General features: G+C 37.6%; 1 protein-coding gene across 2 annotated transcripts in view; it reads left to right on the forward strand.

The window, feature by feature from the left end:
- Positions 1-570: 570 nt before the first annotated feature.
- Positions 571-21,006, forward strand: part of LOC143024908 (uncharacterized) — a 114,721-nt gene continuing 94,285 nt past the window's right edge. The window contains exons 1-10 of one of the 2 annotated variants that reach the window (XM_076184345.1): positions 571-773; positions 7,844-7,965; positions 8,102-8,232; positions 9,207-9,395; positions 11,496-11,718; positions 12,831-12,981; positions 16,205-16,374; positions 16,891-17,051; positions 18,001-18,299; positions 18,453-18,626. In XM_076184345.1, coding sequence (XP_076040460.1) covers positions 707-773; positions 7,844-7,965; positions 8,102-8,232; positions 9,207-9,395; positions 11,496-11,718; positions 12,831-12,981; positions 16,205-16,374; positions 16,891-17,051; positions 18,001-18,299; positions 18,453-18,626 — 1,687 coding nt within the window. In that variant the 5' untranslated portion in view covers positions 571-706. Of the gene's footprint in view, positions 774-7,843; positions 7,966-8,101; positions 8,233-9,206; positions 9,396-11,495; positions 11,719-12,830; positions 12,982-16,204; positions 16,375-16,890; positions 17,052-18,000; positions 18,627-21,006 lie in introns of both variants that reach the window. The other variant, XM_076184344.1, reaches the window with a different exon arrangement.

The following is a 21,006-nucleotide window of genomic DNA, read 5'->3' on the forward strand; positions in this document are numbered from 1 at the left end:
CCAGGCTGCAGATTTATTCACTCCATTGCAGCGACGTCCTCATTTTGAGTGGAGGCATGAACCAATAGCCAGTTCATCACATAAATGTGGCGAAATTACCAATGAAAAGAATATCAAGTCCATTACACTGACTTCCCTTTAGCTAAATAAAAACCTCTAGAAAGTCAGAGTAAAGCATATTAGATAGAGTATATATTTGCCAAATAAATGAAGTACATATATTCATTCTTTTTTTAGAAATACAAACAACAGATTCCTTATTTCAAGTTCAGGTGTTTTTTTTTATTTGTAGTGACAACTTAAATAGTTCATATTATGCAAAACCATAAATATAAATCATAATATGTAATTAGTTATTCTAAATTGTGCATACAGTATATAACACAAATTAATGAAGATGTCATTCCTGAACTTTAACGTTTTCTATGGTAAGTCTTTTCATTCAATATATGCAACTCGACTTTCCGGTGATGCAATAATTCAGGAGTGAATATTTTTTCTTATATGTCCTATTATACTAAGAATTTGAATATAAATTTTAATGAAATTACATGTGATACATTGTACAAACTTTCGACAGTCCCTTCATATCAGCTGAAAAATGTAAACAAGATACTGCGAAACTACGAGCGTATGGTGGGCACGGGGGTATGCGGTGCTATTATTATAAACGTTCATCCCATAGCCATAACGCAATCTTAAGGCAATGAGGAAGACAGAAGAGAGAGACACGCGCAATACTATTGGGAAAGAAGAGTCGCAACGTCTAAGAGGTTTGTTGGAGTTCTGTTTAGTGGCCCCGTTTGGTCATTTTTGAGCAATGTGTGACAGAAAGTAAACAGCTACATAGATATATGTCTCTTACTGTGGTAAAGAAGCTAATTTTTAAAAAGTGGTGTAACAGCGTCTTGAAATTGGGAGAAACTTGTTTGGTAGTTATGATCTTCCTTCATCAATAATTAGGAAGTTACTGAACTGGTTTTGGATTGTAAGAATGATATGGGAATTATGGCAGTGGAGGTAGAATAAACTGACATTGTGGACCAGCCAATTACCAGTAACAACAAAAGTGATATGATAAGTGAATGATAATGATTATGAGAACTGATGTTATAGGTCTAGGAGGAAATCTTTCCCCTCAATTAAGAAGTAATTAGTCGTAAAACTAGTGCTTGATTTGCTCCTCCACCCCACTCATGGTAAACATGACAAGATAAATTACAAACAGTCCGTAGTATATTCAAATCAAAGTAATTTAAACTTTTGTGATGAAGTAGTTGGTTGATAATTTATCTGCTTTTTGTTTATATTGGACCTAATCCTGTAAGTTGGGTCTAGAACCATTATTTTCGCTCCAACCTCATAACTCATTGACACCATGGAGATGACAAAAACAAAATAATAATAGCGAGGTATTGAAGAAATGCTTTTTAGCATAGTTATATTAGCAATCCCTCGTGCAGTACTGTTAGATTAACAATTAGACCGGGGTCCGTTTTTGTAACAGGGCCATTTTGTTACTTAGAATGTGGGGCCGTTTTGACTGGATACGACACCAACAACCAATCACTTGCCCTAGATTTCTCACAGAAGACCCATGACTTCCAATCAACTTGCAGCAGCCCCAAGACTGGGCTATAAATCACATAAAGAAGAATTGATAAATCTCCAGAAATGCACATCTGAGCAATGTATTAATAGAAAATTAAATATTAATTTTATAAATTATGTATTTTTTTAGGAGTGCACACGTATGTGCTATAGCATTAGAAATTTAAATATTAGTTTTGTAAATTATAATACATCAATGTAATAAGTATTTTTCTTGGTGGAAATCAATATCAGAAAAAGTTGCTAAAACCTATGCAGAAATAAATGCAATTGCGTTGACTCCTTTAGACAACATCTTTATATTGATAGATTCGGAGGTTGGAGATAACAATGACAACCCTGATGACCTAAAATTACAGGTATCATATTACTAAATGCAGGTTAGATTAGATAGGTAATAGTTTAGGTTAGGTAGGTTAGAATAGATGAATTCATCATACTTTAATTTATTTGACCCCTGCCTCTACCGAAACAAAGATGGTATCTCAAGCTACGTTTGTGTGTTTATAGCTTTTATCAACTTTTTCTGTTATTGAATTCCTCCAAGAATAATGTCAGTTAAATTGATGTAGTATAATTTACAAAAATTTTATTTAATTTTCTGTTGGTATATTGCGTAGGTGTGCACTTCTAAAAATTTACCATAAATTATAATTCAACAATGTAATATACATTTTTATTGGCAGAAATTATTAACAAAAAAGTTGCTAAAAGCAATACACTAGCAACATCTCGGATGTCAGGAAACTTCGAATGCCATGTTTGTGTTTGTTCATTGTCAAAGACAAACTAATGGAAGTCTAATATATTGATCTAGTCTAACCTAACTTCCTATGGGGTATGCATTTAGTATTCCTAGAGGTCATCATACTAGACTAAACCAGTTTATGAGACTTCTGATAGTTCATCTTCCACAACAAACAAATACAAACATGGCATATTGAAGCTTGCTGATGTCTGAGTTGTCACAAGTACAGGTAAACGTCGACTTACGATGGCCGCGACTTACGATTGTTCGACTTTACGATGACGACGACGACGACGACGATATGATAATTTAACCCCTTCCATACGGTGCCGCACACGTAGGCGTCATGAGGAGCAAGTGGATTCGCGACACTGCCATATCGGCGTCTTGATTATATTTATTGTAGTCGCCCCTGTGTTTTTACATTCTCTCAAATGTGCCCTAAATCCCATTCTCTGTGGTTTTCAAAATTCGCGGGTGAAAGAGAGAACGATCGATATAAGCGGTGACTATATTTTATGATGCGAGTATTATTACGTCACGTCGTACGGCTGGCATTGGCTGCTGCCCGCGAGATTTAAGGTCCGTACTGAAAATACATATTATAGTGTTTGAATATGGTAAAAAGGATAAAAATAATCAAATAAACTACTGTACATGTTTAATAGGCTATATTCAGTATCTCTGGTGGTTAATATACAGGTAGGCTAGGTACAGTGACCACGGAACAGAGTGGGGATCGACTTACGATGAGATCGTCTTACGATGGCTCTATCGAAACCTAATGCCATCGTAAGTCGACGTTTACCTGTATATCTCTTTGAGCACAGTATTTTGTAATTGATTTCTGTCAAGAAAAAGGAGATATTACATTGATGTGTTTACAAAATTTATATAATTTATTATATATATATATATATATGTATATGTATATATATATATATATATATATGTATGTTATCATTTGTCTGTTTGATTCTCATTTATTATTAGTTATATATCAGTTTATTATTATTTACCCGTTTGTTTATTATCTAACTATATCTATGCATTTATTTATGTATTTTATTTATTATTTACATTATTTATTCATTTATTTATTTATCATTATTATGATTTTTTTGCATCCGACACCTAGATATCGACCAAAAGATTCCTATTGGCATGCTCCGCCTTTGTAATCCTTTGTAATATATATATATATATATATATGAGAAATCACATAAACTCGTGATTCTAAATATGCGGAAAAACCGCCATCATCATTGGTCATCAGTTTTCTCTTTTTCCTTGGTGTTTTTTCTGCATATATATATATGTATATAGCAAGAGCTTTTTCCCCCTTATCAAGGAGTTAGCTAAGTCAGAGGCACATACCTATCTCCACCCATTTCATCCATCCTTTCCATCCCTCCCATCTCAACTTCTCATGGATGACAATTCATCCCTGCATCTGGCAACAGCCCTGAGTCAAACACAATGCAGCAAGACACAGTACATCCACAGTAAGGCTGCTTCACTTAATTGGTGACCCCCCCTCTGTCCCCTCATGCAGAAAAAAAGAAAACCAGGGACACATCCCTTCAGGCTGCATCAGAATATCATTCACATATAAACACCCTCTACCCCCCATCCCCACCTTCCTTACATAACATTATCATCCACACACATTTTCCATTCATCTCTGTCTCCTGCCTTCTCCCTTCCTTACTCAACAAACACTCTCCTCTTGCTCAATGCCCGCTTCATCCCATCTATCTCATCCTTGGTTGTTTCTTCAAATTCACTTCCTCCACCTCTGCCTTCCACACCTCTTTTACTAATCTTTCATCACTCATTATTTCCATGTGTCCAATCTACTCCCACTCTCCTCTTCACCTCCTCATTTCTCACTCTATCCAACCTTGTAACCTGTACCATACTTCTCAGACATTTCATCTCAAACACATTTAAACTTTTCCCTGCTGCTTCTCTTAAATTCCAAATGTCTGCCCCATACAATGCCATTGGCAGAATCACCCAGTTGCCTTTTTCTCATAACACTTCTTATTCCCCCAAGGCATTTACTTGCTTCTCTCAATCTACAATTTACCTCCACCTCCATCCCTCCCTTTCCTGTCTCATGTGACCCCAAATACCTAAAGCTATCTGTTTCCTCCAGCCTCTTTTCTTTAAGACTTCCAATTTACTGGCATCCTCTACTCTTGTACATCTCATATATATATATATATATATGTATATATATATATATGTATATATATATATTTAGATATATATATATATATATATATATATATATATATATATATATAAATTTCCCCCCAGTAATTTTCATGCTCATTTGAATAAATCTTGTGTTCATTTCTATCAGAAATCAAGTCTGTTCTAGTTGTGTGAAGATGGTATTCCTTAGTGGTATTGATGGGATATTTCCACAATGATATTGTCTACAAAAATACGGCCACCATCCAACCTTTCTAAGTTACCAGAAGAGGCTGAATGACAGTATTGCAGTTAACTGTCCAGGATGTAACTTCACCTCATACTATACATGTTATGGAAGACTGCATCATACACAATGATGCATGCCAATAACAGCTGCTGTGGTGTTCCTCAGGGAGATGGAATTGCATGTCCAGACGGCCTAGGAAACAACAACAACAAAAGTGCATGGTGATTGATTTTATGGTGGAGAAATGGAGTCTGGTCTTCAAACCATTTATTTATTTAGGAAGGCGATTTGTTTTCTCAAGAAGGTGATTGGTATGAGCAGGGTGAGTTTTGACACAACAGCGGTATATGGTTGATATGGGGGGTTTATTTGGTTATATTGTCAGTTGCTATAGCGATAAAAAGAATCTTGATAACGCTTCCTTCAGAATGTTCTTGTTGGCTATTTGGAAAATTTGTGTTGGCCCCACCAATTCCAGGCTGTCTAGTTTTTTGTGGTTAAAGAATACAGCATAGACATGTTTGTCAGTGAAAGCAGTGTGGCTTGTCATTTTTTGTTGCACCAGCTGGTTCAGAAACTATTCTGAAGAGGAGACATCAGGGAATGACACTCCAGGTGTCAAGCAAGTTGGAATGAGACTATTTGATCCAAGATTTTGCAGAGGCAGTTTATGTTGGCAACTGAATAATAGTTTCTGAGGGAATTTTTGTCTTTTCCTGATTTGGGGAAAGGGAGAAGGATAACTTTTCTTCAGGTGGCTGGGAAGATGCATCACATCAATATTAAGTAGAAAAGATTAAGTGTAAAGAATGTTGCTGTTGGGTATAAGTATTGTGTCATGCCACTGTGTATATTGTCTAGGCCTGAGCTGTTGTTTTGCCATTGGAAAAGACGTGATATACTGCTTCTGTGAATCATCAGTTATGGTTTTGAGAGGAGTGGTATGTGAAGTTTGGTGGTGGTTCTGATTCAAGGACAATCTCATAAGACATAAATTTTGGTCTGTGCATGGTTCACCTCTGATGCATATCATTAGTCACACAGATACTTTTCCTGAACTCATCTGATTCATTTTGAAACAGCCCAAACACTTGTATCTTTTTACTATCTGAGTGATGGGGTCTATTGCTGAATACCCTGCAGTCTTGGGTCTCTTGCAAGATAGAGCCTTGGCAACATGTGGATTCATTTGATAAACTTCCGTGTGTCTTTTACAGCTTCAGCTGTATCAGTGTTAGTTATTAAGCAGTATAATACTTAACACATAAAACAACCTACCACCTACATTATACAGCTTATTCATACAAAAACATTCACACTCAGATCACAAAACAAGGATTATAAGACTGAACAACAAATACCTGGTCCAAATCCCCCAGACATTAGCTTCATAGATAAGATAAGCAAATGCCACAGTTGTATGACTAAGTTCAGGTCACCATCCAGCACTAAAATAATACCAACACAGAATAGGCCTGGCTGTAGAAACAAACTGCCCCAGATACAAGTATCACATAGAAGACTGTGAACACCTCATCTTGCACTACCCCATCCTAGCCATGCCCAGACAACAACACCATATTTTTTGAGTGATTTATGGGTTAGTCCAGTGGCTGTTGCCAAATACATGGAAGTAATAGGTCTGTAGGGAAAATAATGGAAACTATCATCAGAGATGCTATCGAACATCATTTAGAAAGTAACCGTTTGATAAATGATAGCCAGCATGGTTTCAGAGAAAACTTACTTACTCGAATTCTACAACACAGTTATCTCGAATTATGACAAAAGAAACAATATAGATTTAATATATCTAGACTTTGCAAAAGCTTTTGATACTGTCCCACACGAAAGACTACTTACTAAATTAGCTTTACACGGAATAAGTGGTAGCCTATTAGGTTGGACTAGTAATTGGTTGAATGGTTGAAAACAGAGTTGTTTTAAATGGAAAAACTTCTAGATGGAAAAATGTTACAAGTGGAGTTCCTCAGGGTTCCGTTCTTGGGCCACTTCTATTCATAGTATATATAAATGATATAGACCATGGACTAAAATCTACTGTTTCCAAATTTGCTGATTATACAAAACTGTGCAGAATGGCAAATGATCACTTAAACCAATTAGATATTCAAGAAGATTTAGATAAATTACAGCAATGGTCTGAAAAGTGGCTAATGAAATTTAACACAAGTAAATGCAAGGTAATGCACATAGGTAAAAATAACAGTAAGTACGATTACAAGTTATTTGGAAATTCGTTAACAAAAGTGGATAGTGAAAAAGATCTCGGCGTAATTATCAGTAACGACCTCAAATCATCCAAGCAGTGTATTTCAGATTCTAGGACTGCACGATCTTTTGATTTCAAAAGTCCATCACTCATTAACAAGCTATATAAATCGTTAGTTCATCCACATTTGGAATATGCTGTTTTCGTATGGTCACCGAATCTCATTAAAGACATTGACAGACTGGAAAAAGTACAATGGCAAGCCACAAAACTGATTCCAAATATCAAAAATAAATCATACGAAAATCGACTAAAACATATGTCCGGAAATAGATTCAATTTGGAAGTAGGTAGAAACAACTTTGCCAACCGTGTAGTTAATGAATGGAATAAACTTCCTGCACAGGTAGTGCAATGTAGTTCAGTTCGAAGCTTTAAGATTCATTTAGATAAACACCTAAGCAAGATGCTGTAATGATTATAATTTATTTTATATTATTTGTTTTTGTTTTGTTATCATTTGTCTGTGATTTTCATTTATTATTAGTTATATGTCAGTTTATTATTATTGACTATTTACCTGTTTGTTTATTATTTAACTATACCTATGCATTTATTTATGTATTTTATTTGTTATTTACATTATAGTTTTTATTTATTATTTTATTATTATTATGATTTTTTTTCGCATCTGACCTAGATATGGACCAAAAGGTCTCCTGTCGGCATGCTCCACCTTTGTAATCCTTTGTAAGAGAGAGCTGGCGCTTGATTAATTGATTGAAACACACTTTTACAGGCTTGTCCTTCTGCGACTATTTACTTTCTGAATTAAGACGAGGATATCTGTTAGAAAATGACGAAGAACGGTATATGGCCCGTAGGGAGAAGGTTTATACATTCTTCAAGATCCCGAGAGAGGTAATTTTGTTACTTGTTTTTTTCAAATTGTTTATTAGACTAATGTTATGATAAATCTTTAGTTCTGTTTTTCATAACAGTTTACATATCTTTGTCAGATGATGCTAGAAGACGAATGTATTTTCTTTCATTCCAGATTGAAAAGTTTGTTGCATATGGATTTTTCCAGTGTGCAGATTCCTTCTTTTTTGTGTTCACATTCCTTCCAATCCGATTTTTGTTGGCAATATGGTCCCTCATCACAAGACCCATCAGAAGTGTCATGGGGTAAGTTTTCTGTATATTTATTTGTGTACTTATGTTGGGTAGTTATGAGGGCAGCGCTCCGTGTGGCCCTGGCTCAACAAGCGAGCCCAACTGCATCTCAGAAAATCTCAGGTAGTGACTTAATAAATTTTGTCTATGGCATAGGAATTTTTAACTGCCATAGCCCAGAATCACACAATTCTTTTGTGGAAACAGGTCTTCAGCTTCTTCCTGGGGGAATGATGCAGCCTCAGTACATCACTATGGTGACTTAATCTTGCTTGTTAAGGTTGTACAGTAATAATTGTTGCCATGAGGTGTATTCATTTCAACTGATGTATTTTCTCACCACTATTTATTCCAGTTGAGAAATTTGGCAGTTGAATGTTTTAATAATTCATTGGTTAACTACTAGCTAGTTTCTATGTCAGCTGAAAATTTATGTACTCTGTTGAAAATGGTTGGACGAGTGTGATAGAAGATTAAATTTTGGTACATATTTTCCTCTTGTTGTGGACTGGGTTTCTTTCGACCAAAAGAAATTGCCTGGCAGGTGGTAAAAAATTGACTTGAGGTTTTAAAATGGAGGGAGGATTAATTGAGATAGGTTTGAAATAGATTTAATCTTTCTACCACATAAGGGGTTTCCTTCAACTGAAAAAATTGTATAATGGGAACTAGAATAAATGAATTTATGAAGTGAGGTGAAAAGGTTAACAACTTTAGTACAATAACAGTATGTGTATTTTTTTACGTACCAGACAATTTCACTCGGCTGAGGTGGGAGGGGTCACTGTACTGAAAAGGATGTGTGACTTCATTAACTTCTTTATGTGGTGATGCTATATGTATATTTTATTTTTCACATGTAATATCCTTCTGGCTGGTAGCTGAAGGGGTGTCACAATACTGAAAATGCTAAAGGTTCACACAAGCATTTTCTTAACTAAATTGTTTTTTAATTTTTTCCTAATTTATATTTGGATTATGTCAAGGTTGTACCGGAGCAAGAGTGGACGCATCCTGAAGCCAGCAGAAATAGTGGACTTGCTGAAAGGCATAATGCTCTTCCTTTGCTGTTATGCTATGGGGTATATTGACACCTCAGTGTGCTATCACATCATCAAGACTCAGTCTACCATCAAACTATACCTCTTCTTCAATATGCTTGAAATAGCTGACAGGTACTGTAATGTCAATGAGTTGGTTTTGTAAAGTTTCAGAAGTACTTGCATGCTTAAATTGTACCTTCATCTGAACTAGGAGAGTATGAAGTATATTTGAGTGCTTCATTAGATAAAGTAAGAGATCTTCAGGGGCAAAGTATGTGTTTAGTTATATCATCAATTAATATAGTTTGTTGGGATTCATCCCACTAACATCAAGTATCCAACTTCATCATAGAAACAATGTACATACATAAACCAAAGGCTCTTTCCCCCTAACAAGAGAGGTAGCCAAAAAACAAAGGTGTAAATTCCAATCCCACCCATTCCATCCCCACATACTCCACTTCCATTCATCCCCCTCCCTACTTCTTATCTTGGGTCCTCCTGGATGACTGGTCATCCCTGCATCTTGCCTACTGCCCTGGGCCAGAAGCAGTGTTGTAAGACACAGCACATCCACAGCAAGACTGCTTCATTAAATAAGTGACCCTCTTCATCCCCTCATGCAGAAAAAAGAGAGGATGGGGAAGAAATCCCTTCGGGTTACATCAAATTATTTTTTCACACATACTCCCTCCCCCACCCACTCCCTTTCATGCATCACAGCATCATCCATACACAACCATTCTCCCCTATCTTCTGTCTTCTGTCCTTCCTCAACAGACATTCCCCTCTTTCCCAATGCCCCTTTTACCTCATCCATCCATCTCATCCTTGGTTGCCCCCTCATGTTCACTCCTACCTCTCCCTTCCACCTCTTTTACTAATCTTTCTTCACTCATTCTTTCCATGTGTCCAAACCATCCCAATACTCTTTCATCAACCCTATCTCCCAACTCCCTTTCCACTCCTGTCCTCCTCCTCACTTCCTTGTTTCTCAGTCCATCCAGCCTAGTAACCCCTATCACACTTCTCAGGCACCTCATCTCAAACACATTCAAACTCCTCTCTTCCTCTCTTATGTTCCATGTTTCTGTCCCTTACAGTGCTGTTGGCACAATTATGCCTTCAAACAATCTCCTCTTAGCATTCATTCCCAAATGTCTATTTCTCATTACACTTTTTAATCTGACAAGACATTTACTTGCTTTTCTCAATCTATATTCTACCTCCACTCCCTTTTCTGCCACATTCGCACCCAAGTATCTAAAACTATCCACTTCCTCCAGTCTCTCTCCTTTAATACTCACTTTCAGTCTGCTGCCACTTTCTCACCTTGTACACCTCATCACCTTACTTTTACCCACATTTATTTTCAACTTCCTTCTTTCACACACCTTCCCAAACTCTGTCACTAACTTCCCCAATCCCTCTTCTGATCCTGCCACAAGTGCAGTGTCATCAGCAAACAACAACTGGCTTATCTCCCACTTTTCTCCATTTCCTTTAACTATCTCCAATCCCTGACCCATTACCCTTGCATTTACCTCTTGCACCACCCCATCCTTGTATAAATTGAACAGCCAAGGCAACATAACACATCCCTGGCAAAGTCCCACCATTACGTCAAACTACTCACTCTCTCCATTTCTGATACAAACACAAGCTTTACTACATACATAAACCAAAGGCTTTCTTCCCCTACATGGGGAGTAGTAAAAAAGAAAATGGCATAGGAACCACTCCCACCCATTCCATTTCCTATATATTCCTCTCCCCTCCACCCTCCTCCCTCCCTCTTATCTTGGCACCTCCTGGATGACGGGTCATCTCTGCATCCTGTCCACTGCCCTGGGTCAGTCACTAAATGATTCATTTGCAGATGCATGTAGAAAATTTTTGTATAATATTTCCATGTATGTTATCTTGGGCAACAGATCTTTAAAATTATCCATGCCACATATTGAGACAGGTATATTGTAATTCACCCAGCACAACACAGCACTGCATAAGTTTTATCAGTGAGTGCATGAATTAAAAGTATGAAATTTATATGGAAGCCATAACAACAAAACCTGAAAAATATACAAGATCAAAACATTATTTTTGGGAACTGATGGAAATTTGTTATGAATAAAATTGTTTATTTTGTAATTGTATACTATAATCTAAGATTAGTTAATTTTTTATGCTTAGATAAAATTGCTTGAAGACCAATTCCTGTTATGCCACCAGATTGATGTCAGCTTTTGGCCAAGACACCCTTGATGCACTCTTCTGGACTGCCACAGAGCCTAGAGGAAGAAAGCGAGAACACTTTGGTGTTATATTTCACCTTCTTGTAGCCAGTGCTTACGTTGGACTCCATTCAACAATTGTGCTACTACAGGCGCTATGCTTCAATGTGGCAATCAATTCCGACAACAAAGGACTTTTGACAATTGTTATTTCAAATAATGTAAGTCTTATTTATTTATTTATTATTATTTTTTTTTTTGGTCTTGGTATACACCCACCTTACATTCATCTATTCATTTAAAAACCCATTTAATGTCCCTCTCATCTTGGCTATTTTTGTGGATGGTCATTCCTGTCCCTACCCACACTGCTTGGATAGAGTGAGAAACAAGGAGGTGAGGAGGAGAGTGGGGGTGGAAAAGGAGAGGGGAGAAAGGATCGATGAAAGAGTATTGGGATGGTGTGGACACATGGAAAGAATGAATGAAGAAAGATTGGTAAAAGAGGTGTGGAAGTTGTAGGTGGATAGAGTGAACATGAGGGGGTGACTGATAATGAGATGGATGGGGTGAAAGGGGTGCTGAGCATGTGGGTAGGGGATAGGGGGGTTAGGGAGTGGTTGTGTGTAAATGATATTTTGATGCAGCTCAAAGGAATTTCTCCTTCAGCAATTTTTCTGCATGATGGGGTGGAGACAGTGGGTTGCTTATTAAGTGAAGTGTTCTTGCTGTGGATGTACTGTGTCTTGCTGCATTGTGTCTGACCCAGGGCAGTGGGCGGGATACAGGGATGACCCGTCATCCATGAAGAGCTAAGATGAGAAGGAGGAAAGGGTGGTGGATGGGAGTGGAATGGGTCGGGGTGAGTACTTGCCTTTTGATTTGGCTACCTCCCTGGTAAGTGGGAAAAAGTATATAGATAGACATTTTTACTCCACATTTTTTGTGAGTCTTTCTTCACTATTCTTTCCATACATCCAAACCATCTCTGCATTCTTTGATCAGCCCTATCCACCAGCTCTCCTAACTCATCTCCAACCCACTTTCACTCTTACATTTGTGCATCTCATCACTTATTATAGTTATGTCACTTCAGATTTTTTAATTTGAAGGTGAAAAGGTGTAGATGAAGGTGAAGATGTTGATGGGTTTTGAAGACAGGTGACAAGGAAGTTATTTTCTTTACATTGCTCACTGGACCATCTCATGCAGGTACCTATTATTGGTACCAGTAAATCATTAGATATGGGCTGAATATTCTTCTATCTTCCCCCTTATAAGGGATGTGGCCTGAATATTATTAATATTCACAGTAAATTTGATTCATTTTCAGTTTGTGGAGCTGAAGGGTGCTGTGTTTAAGAAATTTGACCGCAACAATTTACTCCAGATTTCATGCAGTGATGTGCGTGAACGTTTTCATCTTTGTGTGTTGCTGCTTGTTGTAGTTATACAGACACTCAAGGAATATGCATGGAAAGCAGGTGAGTTCAATTTATTATTAGTGTTGAATACTTCCAGATAGTAAAAACAATAACTGATGTCAAGATGGGGTGAGTTGGAGAGCAGGTGCGGAAGGGGAGCTGGCATATAGGGCTGATGAAAGATTACTGTGATGATTTGGACACATGGAAAGAATGGGTGAAGAAATATTAGCAAGAAGAGTGGAAAGCAGAGGTGGATGGAGTGAACATGAGGGTACGACTGAGGATGAGGTGGATGGATTGGGTGAAAGGGGCAAGAGGGGAATGTTTGTTGAGCAGGGAAGGGAGGAGGCAGAGAGTAGGTGTGAGTGAAGAACGGTTGTACATTGATGATATTTTAATGCAGCCTGAAGGGATTTCTCCCTGTCTTTCCTATTTTCAGCATGAAGGGACAAGAAGGGAGGGTTGCCATTAAGTGAATTGGCCTTGCTGTGGATGTACTGTCTCTTGCTGCATTCTGGCCCAGGCAGTGGGCAGGAGACAGTGATGACCCTTCATCCATGAGGAGCTAAGATGAGTGGGAAACAATGGGAGTGGAATGGGTTGTTGCTGTTGTCATTCCCTAAACTGTCAGGCAGAGCAGTCCTGTCTCCCTAAGGAACGCCATGGCTAAAACAGGGTTTTCTCACAAATACTTTATAGAGTGTATATTGTGTTGGCATGCATGATTATGTACAATGCAGTCTTCCATAATGTGTTGTATGGGGTGAAGTGTTGCATCCTGGACAGTTATTTGCAATGTGGTCATCCAGTCTCTTCTGGTAGTTTAAAAGGGCTGGATGTGGTTGCATCGCTGTCTGGCCAGCTGGACTTTGTCCTTATGGGGGAGAGAGGATTCAGAGGGATGGATGTCAGGGGGTCTGGCATGCAGCATTGTATTGTCTTTAAATGTATTGATGGAGCAATGAATGATGATTATGGTTATGTTTACAGAAGCTGGTGTCTGGTGGTTGTGGAGGAAGAGAATAGAGTATTTGTGTGTGATATAGGTATTTGGGTGTTGTTTTGATGTTTCTTGGCATGTGTGGATGTTCTGCTATGTAGTGTAGTAGGCGTGCTGTGTTGTGCCTTTCATGTCAAGGTGATCATTGACTTTGAGGACTTTTGTTTCATAGTGTAGATGGTCTGTAGGTGTTGTATTTGTGTAGCCTGTAATTGTCTTTAGGGCTTTGTTTTGTATGGTCTGAAGGGTGTTAAGGTGTGTCTCAGTGAGATTAGGGGCCATGCAGGGTTTGCATAATTCATCACTGAGTGTATGCATTGTTTGTATATTGTAGTATTAGTTTCTTTGTTTTGTCCAAATGTTGTACCTGTAATTGATTTCAGTGTGTTAAGTCTAGGTGTGCATTTAGTCTTTATGTTTGTGATGTGTTGTTTGAATGACATGTATGTATTGTATGTTATGCCAAGAACCCTGGGTGTGTGTATTTACCTACTTGCATCTTATGGGAAGGGGAGCTATGCTCATGGTGTCCTGCCTTTGTATCTCGCAGTGTCTAGTTTGCTCTTAAATTTGTGTATGGTTTTTGCACACACTATTGTTTCATCCAGTTTGTTCCAAGTGTCCACTACTCTGTTTTTCTTCAGATCTCTTCTATAAGTATCCTTTTTGAGTTTCTTTCCATGTCCTTTTGTGTTTCTCTTGTCCCAATTTAGTAAGTCCTCTCTATCAAGTATTTCCATGCCTTTCATAATTCTATAGATGGTCAGTAGGTCGCCTCTCTCTCTTCTTTGTTCCAAAGTCTGTAATTTCAATTTAGCCAGTATGTCTTCTTACGACAAGTTTGAAAGTGCTGGGGCCATCTTCGTGGTTGCTTTCTGGATTCTTTCAATTTTCTTTATATTCTTTTTGGTACTGGGTGACCATAATGTCACAGCATACTCCAGTCTAGGCCTTATTAATGTGACTAATATTTTTTTGATCATCTCTTCATCCAGATAGGTAAACGCCACTTTTATTGATCTTAGCAAGTTATAGGATTCTCCGACAATTTTGTTTGTTTATCGGAGGACATGTCGTATGAGGTAATTACTCCCAGGTCTTTTACAGATCCCACTTTCTTTACTTCCTTAGTTCCAATTGTATATTGTCATGATATTCTTTTTTTTTTTTTTTTTTTTTTTTTACTTTTTCCCAACTCCATTTTGCTACATTTCTTAATGTTGAAGTCCACTTCCCATTTCTGACTCCATTTCCAAACCTTGTTTAGGTCTCTCTCTAGTGATTTGCAGTCCATTTCAGTTTTCACTTTCCTTAAACATTTTGCATCGTCTACAAAGAAGCTCATGTAACATTCCGCGTCATCATCCATGCCATTCACATAAATAGCAAACATTGGAGCCAATACAGATCCTTGTGGAACTCCACTAATCACCTCTGTCCAACCTGAATACTTTTCTCTGAGTACTACTCTCATTTTTCTACCATTCAGGAAATCTTCCAGCTTAGTAGGTTGCCTTGTATCCCTCCAATGTTTTCCAATTTTTTTTTTTATAATCTTTTGAATGTTTTTTGTTTCATGTGTGTGTGATAGCCCAGTGAACAACATCTTGAACCAATGAGTAAGGGGTCATGGGTTCAGTTCCTGGGACTTGCTGCAGGCTTTGCCACATTGGTTCCTGACGGCCCTGGCCAGGTGGGGAGGTGACCCAGCATTGGTCTAAAAACACAGTGGCTCCACCACAACTGACAGGACTGCCCTAATAGGGGTTTTTCTTCTCCCATTGTGTGGTTATGGGATGGTGAATTCTGTTGTGCATGGAAGGGAGAAGGCGAGAGATAACTATAAATAGAGAATGGTTGTGAATGACTGATGAATTGATGCAGCCCAAAGGGATTATTCCACGTGGTCTCTACATGTGAGAGGATGGGGAGAGAGGGTTACCATGTAAATGAATCAGTGGGGGTAAACCAGCTTAGGCTGTCAGGCCCAGCTGTGGATGTGCTGTGTCTTGGTTCATTGTTTTTACCCAGACCGTGGGCATGGGACAGGGATGGCGTTTCCTCCACAAGGAGCTAAGATAGAAGGAAAACAAAAGGGTGTTGGATAGGTTGGGGTTGGGTATATGGCTTGGTTAGCTGCATTCCTTATAAAGGGGAAGAAACCTTTTGGTATATAGGTCAATAGATTGAACCTCCATGCTTTATATATTTAATTATTTTTATTAATCTATCTATATAATATATATTTTTATATATACTTTTTTTTTTTTGTACTTTCAGAGCGCTTTTGGATTCTTGTCCCTGACTGTTTGTTGGTGCTGGGTACTGAGGTGCTGATTGATTGGCTAAAGCATGCTTTCATCACCCGTTTTAATGATATTCCTGCTGATGCATATCGTGACTACACTATCTTATTGGCCTCAGACCTCCTCACATGCAAACAAAAATATGTAAGTGTTCATGTGTATGTCAGCATGTTTATGAGTTGAACCTGAAAAAAATAAAAAACAAAAAACTTTGGTATATGTATGTATGTAGAAAACTTGTATACAAAAGCCTTTGGTATATGTATACAAGTTTTCTACATACATACATACATACATATACCAAAGGCTTTTTTCCCCCTTACATGGGAGGTAGCCAAAAAGACAAAGGCATAGAAACAACTCCCACCCATTCCATTCTCCTACATACTCCACTCCCCTCCACCCTCTTCCCTCCCTCACATCTTGGCACCTGTTGGATATTGCTAAAAGATAAGTTTAGCCAAGTTTTTACTTGGAAATTTGAAAAGAAGACTATATATGTACTAATGATACAGATGTATATGATGGTTTAAGTTTGTGTAATAAACATGGGAATATTAATTGATCAAAATTTGATTTGTCTGTTACAGTTGCATATTATGCAATGTTGATAGTGTGTTTCTGATTTTATTACTATGAATTTTGTTTGTACTTATGCAGGCATACTCAGACCACAGTGATTTGGTAGCAAGACGAATGGGATTTATTCCACTACCCTTAGGAGTTGTGATGTATCGCATTCTGAGTCAATCTATTCAGCTCAACAACTCTGCAGCATACTTCCTTGCTTTCTTAGGATTTCTGTGTCTAATATCATTCAGGTTAGTCATAAAGAAGTTTTACTTATATCTTATGTGAGTCAGAAGTTTTTACATGACAAGTAGAGCTCGTGTAAGGATTGGGAATGGCAAGAGTAAATGGTGTGAGGTAATGGTGGGGATGCATTTAGATCGGTTTACCAAGGTTGTTCACTGTGTTTATGGATAGGGCTGTAAGGTATGTGTGAAAGTGCTGGGCAGGGATTTGGAGTTGGTGGGTGAAAGTGGAAGGAAGTGGGAAGTAATCTGGTTGTTTCAGGATGATACTGTACATTTGGTGAGTGAGGACATAAGAACATAAGAATGAAGGCCTACACTAGGCATACAGAAGCATTTGGTGGAGATTAAGAGAATGGGAGGATAAAACTAAAAGAAAATGTGGACAAAAGTAAGATGCTGATATGTGCAAGGAGTGGTAATGGTGACAGGTTGGACATTATTCAAAAAGGTGAGAGACAGGAGGAAGTTGAAAAGTATTTGGGGTTGCAGTGGATGGGGTAGTTGAGGTGGATATGACTTATTGGGTAAAAGGTATGTAAATGTCTAGGGGCAATGAAAAATGTCATGAGAAATGGGTATTTGGGGTGAATGCATAGATGAGTATGATTGTGAGATCATTTGAAAGGGGGCAGAAAGGAAGATTGTAAAGGTGTTTGAGAATTATATAGATGTTACGAAAATGGATACAGGAGTTGGGGACAAGGATGGCTCTTTTTTTATCTCCAAGGTACTAAGATGGAAAAGGTAGTGAATAAGTTGAATGAGTGGGTGTATGGGTTGACTTGCCCACCCCTTCATGAGGGGAAAAGGCTATTTGATATGCTTGGTATACATGTGTTCATGTATCATATTTGATAACACATTCCATTGTAATGAAAAAACACAATTTGTGTTTGGTATTTAGACTTGTTCATTTGTCTACTTATTTATGTACTTTTTTCCTGATTTGCAGAGTTTTGAATGGGGTGATTATCATGGGCAAGGCTTGTGATATTATAGAAATGGCTGACAAAGGGAGAAATCGAAATGAGTCCTGTTCTTCAGAATGCATTGAAAAACCAAATCCAAAGCCAGAAACATTAAAAGTAGAAGTTGCTACAAGTCCTATACGTGGGACAAGCCTCCCCCCTCCATCCAACCACAGCCACAATGAAGTTCAGAAGTCACTGACACCCACTCTGGAAAAGATGACTAACTTCATATCTTCGAATACCACGATCCCACCAAGAAGTGACTCTCTGGGTTTCTTGGGTGAGTCCAACAAAGGGCTGATGGCTAATAGTATGGTCAATCTCTCAAGTGTGGGGATCAATGAGGGGCCATACACTGAAGACGTTGCAAGGCAGTTCAAAATGCAGACTTCACTTGATAGTATCATATCGGAAAATTCACTTGACCTTGCAGAAACAGAGATACCTAAACAGGACAAAAGTATGGAAGGGGATACAAACACCACAGGAGCAGAGGAACAGGTAAAGGATTTGCCCCCAAGTGTTGACCAAGCAGACAGGATCCAGCCGGTAACTCCAAGTCCAGAGGGATCCCCTGAAAAACTGCAGCTTTTAAAGGAAAGGAAAGGCAAGAAATATCCATTCTATTCTTGTGATTCGCTGAGGTATAGAGGGTCTGTAGATGGGGACTTGCTATAAGGGTGTTACTTAATTTTTTGTAAATTAGGGAACTGTTGGATTGTGATATTGTCACTACCTTTTCTGTTTGAATGAAAAGTAGAATGTTTTACTCGCTATGTTTTATGTCTGTATGTGTGAATCTTTTTTAGTATATGGAGGTTTGAGACTGTTGTATGTTTGTGATGTCATGCTAAATCATTAAGATATTTATTTTGCAATGAATAAGTTTAGTTATATGTGCTAGTTTTTTTTTTTTGACATTGTACAAACCACAAATATTATAAAAGCAGTTGTAAAGCTAGTATGAGATCAAATAATTTGAAAGTACATTATAGTGTTAGAAACATCAAACTGGGAATTAGTGTAATTTTTAATACTGCCCATCCTCAGAATTTAACTTGTGGGATTATCTTATGTGTTGCTTTTGTATGTCACATTCCTTTTCTTTGATTGTTTCCTAATGTAAATATGTCTTTCTTGAAAATGTGCTGTCAAAATTTTATGTACAGTGTTTGCCCTCCTTCCTTGTGTGTGTAACCTTCCCAGTATCTATAATGTTAGCAGGTGTGTTTGATTTGTTGTTTTGCACATCTATTGTTCACAAAGACCTTAGTCGTGTTCATAGATCCCAGGGGATGGAAGTTGTACATCCCTCCCAGGATTTTGGTTGGGGTGGCAGTGGGGTTGTCAATGCATAGTCCCTTGACCCCCATACTTTGGTAAAATCATTACCTGGACTGTGGAGTTGGAAAGATTACACAAGTCATCTACCAGATTAAAATGCTGGGGGTGATATATCCTTTCCATTTCCCCAGGCTCTATGCTCATGGTCAGAGTAACTGAGGAGTCTTAATGATAATTAGCTTTTTGCACTGATGTTTTTTATCAGTCAAAAGGAATGTTGAATACAAGTGGTACATGTACATATGTCTTGTAATTTATATAAATGAAGGCACATGAATTTCCATGATATTGTTGTCTGAATTAACTTCTCCATGGTGTTCAAAAATATTGCAAGGTTTACTACACAAATTCTGTGATATTTTTTACAGCAAAAACATGTCTCAAATATTGGATATATACATAATTTTGATATTTATAATACTGACTGAATTATGCTGAGACCCTATAGCTTAAAAGTAATCAAAGCATAGTAAAGTGTTATTTTGACTTGGTAGTGTTGTAGAAAGGCCACCATTACTTTATATTTGCTAACTTTTGGATTCACATAAATGTGTTTATCTAGTGTAATTGGAGCATGGCACAGCAAGACTGATTGTTTGCACGTGTGGCACTAAATGTTATAAATTAGGTGGATGGGGCTCAAACTTTTAGACTCTCTTAATTTTTCTTCAGTATATTATGGTTATTCATATTAAAATACTCTTGCTCTCTGGTGTAAAAAGGAAGGAGGATTATTAACATTTGATGAAATATGCTTAAACTTTTTCAACATAACTAATCAAAGCACAATTTAAAGATGATGTAGTTAATTTATTTATAACAGAAAGTGAACAGTGATGACAGAGCCACGGCAGTTTAGTATCGCCATAGATGCTAAATATCTAGTCACACGTGTATTATCTCCAGTTCATGATGCCTGATGATCAGTATTTATCATGTTTTTTGCAATTTTCTGAACTTTCCTTTAACTTCATGAAAATTTGTATTTCCATATAGAGGTTATCAACATCCAGTAGATTCCAGAAGCAGTTTTATGGTAATTTAATGTCAGTTTTACAATATGCAAATGAATTAAATGATAACATTCCCTTGCATCAGTATTTGAGTAACACTGCTTTGTCATCAGTTATTTCCCATTGTAAATAAAATAGTTTTGAAATATTTAGGCATTGACTTTTTAAATGATTTGTGTGTCCTTTTATATTTCACTCAGATAATGACAATATCTTTGGATGTGTCCTGCTGTAGAAAAATATATGATGAATAAAATTTTGAATTTACTTCAAGCCTAAAAATACATGATCTTAGATATGAGCTTTGGAGTATCTGTCTATCATGCCAAGTTTTGTATTTGGTTCTTGGCTCCCAGATAGTATGTGCAAATAGTAACATTGTAGAGGGAAATGGTCAGGGCAATTTAATGAGAGAACCACCATTCCTCGTGGACCCTCCAGCAACCAGGAAGGTCATCTGCCTTTTTTCCATTACCACTCATTCCTCATCATCCTTATTACAAATGAAGAGTTCACTGACAACTAGCAGAGTTGATTTTCTATCAGCCTTTTTAGACCTGGATGCTTTACAAAACAGCTTTTGGAGACTGAAGCATCTGTGACTCCCCAGTCATGAAATGTTATATACAT

The sequence above is a fragment of the Oratosquilla oratoria genome, chromosome 4, assembly GCF_046742065.1.
Source record: "Oratosquilla oratoria isolate Oo_2021 chromosome 4, ASM4674206v1, whole genome shotgun sequence".
Classification (NCBI taxonomy): domain Eukaryota; kingdom Metazoa; phylum Arthropoda; class Malacostraca; order Stomatopoda; family Squillidae; genus Oratosquilla; species Oratosquilla oratoria.